Source organism: Labrus bergylta, chromosome 3, assembly GCF_963930695.1.
Source record: "Labrus bergylta chromosome 3, fLabBer1.1, whole genome shotgun sequence".
In the NCBI taxonomy this organism is placed as follows: Eukaryota; Metazoa; Chordata; class Actinopteri; order Labriformes; family Labridae; genus Labrus; species Labrus bergylta.
This window is the reverse complement of record NC_089197.1, coordinates 427,094-438,203: the sequence shown is the minus strand read 5'-3', so window position 1 is coordinate 438,203 and position 11,110 is coordinate 427,094. Positions and strand designations below refer to the sequence as shown.

Genomic DNA, 11,110 nt, shown 5'->3' with positions numbered 1-11,110 from the left:
TTTGTGTGTGTGTGTGTGTGTGTGTGTGTGTGTGTGTGTGTGTGTGTGTGTGTGTGTGTGTGTGTGTGTGTGTGTGTGTTTGTGTGTGTGTGTGTGTGTGTCAGCAGCAAACAATGACTCAGTGTGTTGCCAGAGGCATTAATTGAGGCATCAATTAAAGGAGTTAACGAGTTTGTTTAATGAGATGAAAACTGTGGTTGTGTTTCTGACGTCAGACTCACCAGTCTGCGCTGTTCCCACCACAAGAAGGTCAAAACATTCCTCTTTCTGTCTTTATTCTTCTAGTCTGTCTTTGCCACTTCTTTAATCTGCTGTTAGTCTCACTTCCTGTCTGAACTCATTCCATTTATGTTTTACTTTATCGTGCTCCATGTCCATTTTTATTGTAAGACATGTCTCTCACTTGCATTTTTATAAATGCAAGAACACAACCTTTCTTGGGTCAGATTTCTTGTGTCATACACATCCATCTGTTATCTATACCGCTTTACCCGTTTGGGGTCACGGAGGGGCTGGAGCAGATACTACTTGTCATTGGGCAAGAGGCGAGGTTACACCTTGGACGTGTCACCTGTCAATCACAGGACTGACATATAGAGACTGACACATTCACATAACCACCAATTAACATTAAGAGTCACCAGTTAACCTAACAAACATGTCTTTATCAAGGAACGGCTGGAAAACAAGAGGTGGACCCGCAGATACTAACCAAAAACATTTATTTAAACAACTGACACAGAAGGGAAGAAAGACACAGGTGAGACTAAAGACACATGTGAGACTAAAGACACATGTGAGACTAAAGACACAGGTGAGACTAAAGACACAGGTGAGACTAAAGACACATGTGAGACTAAAGACACAGGTGAGACTAAAGACACAGGTGAGACTAAAGACAGAGGTGAGACTAAAGACACATGTGAGACTAAAGACACAGGTGAGACCAAAGACACAGGTGAGACTAAAGACACATGTGAGACTAAAGACACAGGTGAGACCAAAGACACAGGTGAGACCAAAGACACAGGTGAGACTAAAGTCACATGTGAGACCAAAGACACAGGTGAGACCAAAGACACAGGTGAGACCAAAGACAGAGGTGAGACCAAAGACACAGGTGAGACTAAAGACACAGGTGAGGCTAAAGACACAGGTGAGGCTAAAGACACATGTGAGACCAAAGACACAGGTGAGACTAAAGACACAGGTGAGGCTAAAGACACATGTGAGACTAAAGACACAGGTGAGACTAAAGACACAGGTGAGACTAAAGACACAGGTGAGACCAAAGACACAGGTGAGACTAAAGACACAGGTGAGACTAAAGACACAGGTGAGACCAAAGACACAGGTGAGACTAAAGACACATGTGAGGCTAAAGACACAGGTGAGACTAAAGACACAGGTGAAGACACTAAGATACACAGAGAACTCAAGAATGTATCAAAACCACTAGAACAAAGAACCACAAGGACGAGAAATTACAAAATAAAACAGGAAACACTGAAGACCCAAATAATAAAAATTAACACTAGGAAAGAAAACTAACAAAACAAGAGTAAACCATGAACGCTACTTTCTGCTCGTACAAATCTTTGAACCATAATGCAATGCATTGTGGGATACAATGAGTTCACTCTTTAAGGTATGATGATGTGCACTACAGAGTGGTGTGTTCACTGGATAGTGATTCGTGTGTTATTTCACACTGTGTTATTGGCTCTTCAGCTTCCTTTGTTTTCCTTTATTGATTATACAGCAGCTGAATGTTTGCAACACTCTGAGTCCGAGACAAACTTCACCAAGGGGACAACAACGTTATCGTAATGATCCTGACTCGTCGTTTTCTGTACCGCCTGAGCCTGACTGAACTTGAACATGCTCTCAGTGTTTGACCGCTCAGCCTCAGACAGTGGATCTATGTTCACAAAATAACCTGCAGCAGTGCATTACAGAGAAGAGAGACGGTGATTTATACCTGTATGCTAACATGTTCGTTTTTCTGCTGGTTGGCGTGCAGCAGCCCGTGGGACCATGAAGACCGTGATGGCTCTGCTGCTGCTCTGTCTGTGTCATCCTGCACAGAGTGACTGCCAGGCAGACTGCCTGTCCTGCAGCAACATCCTGCCCAAACAGATCACTTTCAACACAGTGGTGAGCGCCTCCTTACACACACATACTAGTCTTCAAATAATATGAGTTCTCACTTCAGGATGTTGTTTACATTCATCCCCAGCAGGTGTTAAGCTGCATGTTTGAAGTGAGTCCACAGTCTCTTATTGTGCAGATCCGCCCTGACCTTCAGTCCTGACTCTCGTTCCTGACCCCTGAGTCCTGACTCTGAGTCCTGACCTTCAGTCCTGATTCTGAGTCCTGACCTTCAGTCCTGACTCTCAGTCCTGACTCTCAGTCCTGACTCTCAGTCCTGACCTTCAGTCCTGACCTTCAGTCCTGACTCTGAGTTCTGACTATCGGCCCTGACTCTGGGTCCTGACCGTCAGTCCTGACCTTCAGTCCTGACCTTCAGTCCTGATTCTGAGTCCTGACCTTCAGTCCTGACTCTCAGTCCTGACTCTGAGTCCTGACTCTGAGTCCTGACCTTCAGTCCTGACCTTCAGTCCTGACTCTGAATCCTGATTCTAAGTCCTGACCTTCAGTCCTGATTCTGAGTCCTGACCTTCAGTCCTGACCTTCAGTCCTGACCTTCAGTCCTGATTCTGAGTCCTGACATTCAGTCCTGACTCTCAGTCCTGACTCTGAGTCGTGACCTTCAGTCCTGACCTTCAGTCCTGACTCTCAGTCCTGACTCTGAGTCCTGACCTTCAGTCCTGACCTTCAGTCCTGACCTTCAGTTCTGACCTTCAGTCCTGACTCTCAGTCCTGATTCTGAGTCCTGACCTTCAGTCCTGACCTTCAATCCTGACTCTCAGTCCTGACTCTGAGTCCTGACTCTGAGTCCTGACCTTCAGTCCTGATTCTGAGTCCTGATTCTGAGTCCTGACTCTGAGTCCTGACTATCCGTCCTGACTATCCGTCCTGACCTTCAGTCCTGACCTTCAGTCCTGATTCTGAGTCCTGACCTTCAGTCCTGATTCTGAGTCCTGATTCTGAGTCCTGACTATCCGTCCTGACAATCCGTCCTGACCTTCAGTCCTGACCTTTAGTCCTGACTCTGAGTCCTGACCCTCAGTCCTGACTTTCCGCCATGACCTTCAGTCCTGACCCTCAGTCCTGACTTTCCGCCATGACCTTCAGTCCTGACCCTCAGTCCTGACTTTCCGCCATGACCTTCAGTCCTGACTCTGAGTCCTGACCTTCAGTCCTGACTTTTAGTCCTGACCTTCAGTCCTGACCGTCAGTCCTGATTCTGAGTCCTGACCTTCAGTCCTGACCCTCAGTCCTGACTCTCAGTCCTGACTCTGAGTCCTGACTCTGAGTCCTGACCCTCAGTCCTGACTTTCCGCCATGACCTTCAGTCCTGACTCTCAGTCCTGACTCTTAGTCCTGACTCTGAGTCCTGACCTTCAGTCCTGACTCTGAGTGCTGATTCTCAGTCCTGACTCTCAATCCTGACTTTTATTCCTGACTCTGAGTCCTGACTCTTAGTCCTGACTCTGAGTCCTGACTGTTAGTCCTGACCTTCAGTCCTGACTCTGAGTCCTGACCTTCAGTCCTGACCTTCAGTCCTGACTCTCAGTCCTGACTCTGAGTCCTGACCTTCAGTCCTGACTCTGAGTGCTGATTCTCAGTCCTGACTCTCAATCCTGACTTTTATTCCTGACTCTGAATCCTGATTCTAAGTCCTGACCTTCAGTCCTGATTCTGAGTCCTGACCTTCAGTCCTGATTCTGAGTCCTGACCTTCAGTCCTGACTCTCAGTCCTGACTCTGAGTCCTGACTCTGAGTCCTGACCTTCAGTCCTGACCTTCAGTCCTGACTCTGAATCCTGATTCTAAGTCCTGACCTTCAGTCCTGATTCTGAGTCCTGACCTTCAGTCCTGACCTTCAGTCCTGATTCTGAGTCCTGACATTCAGTCCTGACTCTCAGTCCTGACTCTGAGTCCTGACCTTCAGTCCTGACCTTCAGTCCTGACTCTCAGTCCTGACTCTGAGTCCTGACCTTCAGTCCTGACCTTCAGTTCTGACCTTCAGTCCTGACTCTCAGTCCTGATTCTGAGTCCTGACCTTCAGTCCTGACCTTCAATCCTGACTCTCAGTCCTGACTCTGAGTCCTGACTCTGAGTCCTGACCTTCAGTCCTGATTCTGAGTCCTGATTCTGAGTCCTGACTCTGAGTCCTGACTATCCGTCCTGACTATCCGTCCTGACTATCCGTCCTGACCTTCAGTCCTGACCTTCAGTCCTGATTCTGAGTCCTGACCTTCAGTCCTGATTCTGAGTCCTGATTCTGAGTCCTGACTATCCGTCCTGACAATCCGTCCTGACCTTCAGTCCTGACCTTTAGTCCTGACTCTGAGTCCTGACCCTCAGTCCTGACTTTCCGCCATGACCTTCAGTCCTGACCCTCAGTCCTGACTTTCCGCCATGACCTTCAGTCCTGACCCTCAGTCCTGACTTTCCGCCATGACCTTCAGTCCTGACTCTGAGTCCTGACCTTCAGTCCTGACCTTCAGTCCTGACTTTTAGTCCTGACTCTCAGTCCTGACCGTCAGTGCTGATTCTGAGTCCTGACCTTCAGTCCTGACCCTCAGTCCTGACTCTCAGTCCTGACTCTGAGTCCTGACTCTGAGTCCTGACCCTCAGTCCTGACTTTCCGCCATGACCTTCAGTCCTGACTCTCAGTCCTGACTCTTAGTCCTGACTCTGAGTCCTGACCTTCAGTCCTGACTCTGAGTGCTGATTCTCAGTCCTGACTCTCAATCCTGACTTTTATTCCTGACTCTGAGTCCTGACTCTTAGTCCTGACTCTGAGTCCTGACTGTTAGTCCTGACCTTCAGTCCTGACTCTGAGTCCTGACCTTCAGTCCTGACCTTCAGTCCTGACCTTTAGTCCTGACTCTCAGTCCTGACTTTTAGTCCTGACTCTCAGTCCTGACTCTCAGTCCTGACTTTTAGTCCTGACTTTTAGTCCTGACTCTCAGTCCTGACTCTCAGTCCTGACTTGTAGTCCTGACTCTGAGTCCTGACCCTCAGTCCTGACTTTCCGCCATGACCTTCAGTCCTGACTCTCAGTCCTGACTTTTAGTCCTGACTCTGAGTCCTGACTCTGAGTCCTGACCCTCAGTCCTGATTTTCCGCCATGACCTTCAGTCCTGACTCTCAGTCCTGACTCTGAGTCCTGACCTTCAGTCCTGACTCTGAGTGCTGATTCTCAGTCCTGACTCTCAATCCTGACTTTTATTCCTGACTCTGAGTCCTGACTCTCAGTCCTGACTCTGAGTCCTGACCTTCAGTCCTGACTCTGAGTGCTGATTCTCAGTCCTGACTCTCAATCCTGACTTTTATTCCTGACTCTGAGTCCTGACTCTTAGTCCTGACCTTCAGTCCTGACTCTGAGTCCTGACTCTCAGTCCTGACCTTCAGTTCTGACCTTTAGTCCTGACTCTCAGTCCTGACTTTTAGTCCTGACTTTTAGTCCTGACTCTCAGTCCTGACTCTCAGTCCTGACTTTTAGTCCTGACTCTCAGTCCTGACTCTCAGTCCTGACTTGTAGTCCTGACTCTGAGTCCTGACCCTCAGTCCTGACTTTCCGCCATGACCTTCAGTCCTGACTCTCAGTCCTGACTCTTAGTCCTGACTCTCAGTCCTGACTCTCAGTCCTGACTTGTAGTCCTGACTCTGAGTCCTGACCCTCAGTCCTGACTTTCCGCCATGACCTTCAGTCCTGACTCTCAGTCCTGACTCTCAGTCCTGACTCTTAGTCCTGACTCTGAGTCCTGACCTTCAGTCCTGACTCTGAGTGCTGATTCTCAGTCCTGACTCTCAATCCTGACTTTTTTTCCTGACTCTGAGTCCTGACTCTTAGTCCTGACCTTCAGTCCTGACTCTCAGTCCTGACCTTTAGTCCTGACTCTCAGTCCTGACTTTTAGTCCTGACTCTCAGTCCTGACTCTCAGTCCTGACTTTTAGTCCTGACTTTTAGTCCTGACTCTCAGTCCTGACTCTCAGTCCTGACTTTTAGTCCTGACTCTGAGTCCTGACCCTCAGTCCTGACTTTCCGCCATGACCTTCAGTCCTGACTCTCAGTCCTGACTTTTAGTCCTGACTCTGAGTCCTGACTCTGAGTCCTGACCTTCAGTCCAGACTTTTAGTCCTGACTCTGAGTCCTGACCTTCAGTCCTGACCTTCAGTCCTGACCTTTAGTCCTGACTCTCAGTCCTGACTTTTAGTCCTGACTCTCAGTCCTGACTCTCAGTCCTGACTCTCAGTCCTGACTTTTAGTCCTGACTTTTAGTCCTGACTTTTAGTCCTGACTCTCAGTCCTGACTCTCAGTCCTGACTTGTAGTCCTGACTCTGAGTCCTGACCCTCAGTCCTGACTTTCCGCCATGACCTTCAGTCCTGACTCTCAGTCCTGACTTTTAGTCCTGACTCTGAGTCCTGACTCTGAGTCCTGACCCTCAGTCCTGATTTTCCGCCATGACCTTCAGTCCTGACTCCCAGTCCTGACTTTTAGTCCTGACTCTGAGTCCTGACTCTGAGTCCTGACCCTCAGTCCTGATTTTCCGCCATGACCTTCAGTCCTGACTCTCAGTCCTGACTCTGAGTCCTGACCTTCAGTCCTGACTCTGAGTGCTGATTCTCAGTCCTGACTCTCAATCCTGACTTTTATTCCTGACTCTGAGTCCTGACTCTCAGTCCTGACTCTGAGTCCTGACCTTCAGTCCTGACTCTGAGTGCTGATTCTCAGTCCTGACTCTCAATCCTGACTTTTATTCCTGACTCTGAGTCCTGACTCTTAGTCCTGACCTTCAGTCCTGACTCTGAGTGCTGACTCTCAGTCCTGACCTTCAGTCCTGACCTTTAGTTCTGACTCTCAGTCCTGACTTTTAGTCCTGACTTTTAGTCCTGACTCTCAGTCCTGACTCTCAGTCCTGACTTTTAGTCCTGACTCTCAGTCCTGACTCTCAGTCCTGACTTGTAGTCCTGACTCTGAGTCCTGACCCTCAGTCCTGACTTTCCGCCATGACCTTCAGTCCTGACTCTCAGTCCTGACTCTTAGTCCTGACTCTCAGTCCTGACTCTCAGTCCTGACTTGTAGTCCTGACTCTGAGTCCTGACCCTCAGTCCTGACTTTCCGCCATGACCTTCAGTCCTGACTCTCAGTCCTGACTCTCAGTCCTGACTCTTAGTCCTGACTCTGAGTCCTGACCTTCAGTCCTGACTCTGAGTGCTGATTCTCAGTCCTGACTCTCAATCCTGACTTTTTTTCCTGACTCTGAGTCCTGACTCTTAGTCCTGACCTTCAGTCCTGACTCTGAGTCCTGACTCTCAGTCCTGACCTTTAGTCCTGACTCTCAGTCCTGACTTTTAGTCCTGACTCTCAGTCCTGACTCTCAGTCCTGACTTTTAGTCCTGACTTTTAGTCCTGACTCTCAGTCCTGACTTTTAGTCCTGACTCTGAGTCAGGACCCTCAGTCCTGACTTTCCGCCATGACCTTCAGTCCTGACTCTCAGTCCTGACTTTTAGTCCTGACTCTGAGTCCTGACTCTGAGTCCTGACCTTCAGTCCTGACTTTTAGTCCTGACTCTGAGTCCTGACCTTCAGTCCTGACTCTCAGTCCTGACTCTGAGTCCTGACTCTCAGTCCTGACCTTTAGTCCTGACTCTCAGTCCTTATTCTCAGTCCTGACTCTGAGTCCTGACTCTCAGTTCTGACCTTTAGTCCTGACTCTGAGTCCTGACCTTCAGTCCTGACTTTTAGTCCTGACTCTGAGTCCTGATCTTCAGTCCTGACTCTCAGTCCTGACCTTTAGTCCTGACTCTCATTCCTAACTCTGAGTCCTGACTCTCACAAACCGACACTAACAGACACCAGCAGCCAACATGTGATAATAAAGTAATAGGAGGCTCATCACAGTCCTTCCCGTCTGACTCAACACATGACCCTTTTGGCATTTGAGTTTTAATTTGATGTTGCTAATTGATTCCTGAGGACAGATGTGTGTTTCCTCCAGTGAATGACATGTCTGCGTTTGGACAGGACGAGAGCAAACAATGTCTTCAAATATACGCTGTCAGTGTCCCTTTGTCTCATCATAGCATGCTGATAAGACAAAGTTACTGATATCTTTCTCTGAAACATTTACAGTGCAGAGATTTTAAAAAGCCATCTCTTGTCTTCCCCTCTGTCAGGTGTGTCTCTCTGAGTGTGAAGGCGACGTCTCCCCTGCTTTCTACCGAGACTTCTGTCGTAAAGTGATGTCCTCTCCGTTGTCCTCGCTCACAGGTATGATGCCGAAAAGATCTCAGGAGGAGGCCGAGGCCCTGTTTCCTGAGGAGGAGGATCAGCAGGCGGAGGGAGGCCTGTTGCTTCCTGTTGCAATGCAACGCTTTGATCACATGACCCGGGCACTCGGGGTCAAAGGCAGCCAGATGAACTCAGCCTACAACTCCCAGAATGCCCTGTCCCTTGAGGATGAGTATGAGGAGGAGGCCGGGCAGGAAGAAGGGGCAGCTGACATGGTGGCGAGAGGACAAGGGGATTTAGGTCTGAGCGTCTCCAAGAGGTTTGGAGGCTTCGTGAAAGGGAGGCACGGCTACAGGAAGCTGGTCTCTCCAGGACGATCTTACCAGAAGAGGTACGGAGGATTCATCGGCATTCGGAAGTCGGCACGCAAGTGGAACAACCAGAAACGTTTCAGCGAGTTCCTGAAGCAGTACCTCGGGATGAGTACTCGGGCCACTGAGTTCAACAGCGTGTCAGAGGACCTCACCCAACAGAACCAGGTTTAGAACCTTGAAGCCGCTGACGTGAATTCTTGATGTGTTTTCAATGATCTTGTTTTGTATTTCAGTCACCGACATATCGACATTTTTCTGATGTCACCACAGTTGACCATTTAAATCATTTAAACTTAAAACTGAGGCTGAAACCTGAAGCTGTGTTCAGACTGACAGTAAATCAATCTCATGAGTTAAAGCTCCCATGAGGAACTTTTGGTTTGTGTTAACTTTGGCGCCCCCTGTGGGTTTTGCTTTATTTAAAAGAGTCACAAACATGAGCTACGTAGATATTCTCTGTCAGCTGAAGGTCTGCGGGTGTTTCTGCCATAGTTTCATGACCGAGGGGAGAGAAAGATTAGACAGGCATGCCTGCTGTTGCTATGGGGATTTCAGACGCTGTCCAGGTAGGATCAGTTGTACAATCAAACGTCAGAAAAGCCTCTCGTGCCTCAGCGTACACTGCACGACTAACAACACACGATCTGCATGAAACTTCAAAATCATCGGCTTTAGTCGTGTTCTAACTAGAGAAACTCTCCTTGGTTTTGTTCAGCCCAAAGACTGCCTAAACCCACACAGGTCCACAGACAAGGGAGGTAAACAGAACACATGATGCTCTGTTGATAATACTTATGGTTTATTTCTAACTAAAGCAGAAAAACATGACAGCAGTTTGCTTTACTCTCAGTCTGAACACGGCTGAAGACTCTTTATCAGGACTCCAGCAGCTTCAGTCTTTAGCTCTGATAACAGATCCATAACCCTCCAAGGGACCCGAGTCATTCAGAGTCCTCATTCAAGGCCCCCCTTGTGGGACTGACCCCATTGATTGGCTCCAGAAGCCGTTTTCCTCGTAAGATAAGATAAGATAAGACAAGATAATCCTTTATTTATCCCACAATGGGGAAATTTACATTGTTACAGCAGCAAAGAGCAAAGATTGCAGACAAAAAGTGAACACAGTACAATTTAAATAAAAAATGAAAAATTAAGAATGTACAAAGAAATAGATTGTGAGCCTTAAAGAAAGATTTCATTTTGGACCTCACAGTTTTCCCACAATGCTTTGCAGCATAACACAGACTTCATTTTACTGCTTAATGCAGAATGAATGGTCGATCCCCTTCATCATAAAGTATAGGAAACATTAAGGTATAGGATCGTCTGAAGGCTCTGACTGCAGCGCCACTCTCTTGAGTTTACCGCCATCTGGTGGCTAAATGTGTAACTGTACACAACCTGTTCTGTCTTCTTTTGGCTTCCTGGTTGAGTTTCAGTCAGCAGTAATGTGATTTGTGGTTAATAAACTCACCTGGTGCGGAGGTGTGTGATTGAGACAGCAGTCAGTCTTCATGTACTCACACTGATGTTCTTCTTCTCTGATTGGCTCTCTCTGTACATAAACTAAGTCTGTTTATTCAAACTGTCATGCTGTGAGGTGATGAGAACTTGTAAATAGCAGAATTTAAAACATGTCAATAAAATAGTTTACTATTTCTTTTGTGGCTTTTCATGCAGCAACTGATTCTGTGTCTCGAGCTCTTTTCTTCTTTGTATTTACACTTTCAACGTTTCTATGTTCTAGCACTTCTTCATGTTTGTCTGTTTAACTTTATTTTATTGAACCAGGAGAGAAAGAAGAGACAGCATGGTGCAGCAGCACAACAAACAACGAGCAGCCAAACATTCCAGTATAATAAATAAAAACAAAATACAAACAACGAGCAGCCAAACATTCCAGTATAATAAATAAAAACAAAATACAAACAACGAGCAGCCAAACATTCCAATATAATAAATAAAAACAAAATACAAACAACAAGCAGCCAAACATTCCAATATAATAAATAAAAACAAAATACAAACAACGAGCAGCCAAACATTCCAGTATAATAAATAAAAACAAAATACAAACACATCAAGGAGAACATCTGCAGCCCCATGGGTCCGCCTCCTAAAATCCTCCAATGAGAGAAGCTCCTCAAGTCTCTGCTCTTTATGTGATTGGTTCAGAGGAAAGAGAACAGAGATGAACCTCAGAGTCTAGAGGGGGGGGGGGGGCACACTCTGTTAATGATTAGTGTGAGATAGAGGAGGGGGGGGGGCACACTCTGTTAATGATTAGTGTGAGATAGAGGAGGGGGGGGGCACACTCTGTTAATGATTAGTGTGAGATAGAGGGGGGGGGCACTCTGTTAATGA

At 47.4% G+C, this 11,110-nt stretch overlaps 1 protein-coding gene across 1 annotated transcript in view; it reads left to right on the top strand.

Moving 5' to 3' along the window:
* The window catches only part of pnoca (prepronociceptin a), a 23,906-nt gene extending 13,473 nt beyond the window's left edge, over positions 1-10,433 (top strand). Inside the window, exons 2-3 of the mRNA XM_065952406.1 lie at positions 2,024-2,157; positions 8,318-10,433. Of these exons, the coding sequence (XP_065808478.1) occupies positions 2,038-2,157; positions 8,318-8,917 (720 nt within the window). The 5' untranslated portion in view covers positions 2,024-2,037 and the 3' untranslated portion in view covers positions 8,918-10,433. The remainder of the gene's footprint in view (positions 1-2,023; positions 2,158-8,317) is intronic.
* Positions 10,434-11,110: the final 677 nt, after the last annotated feature.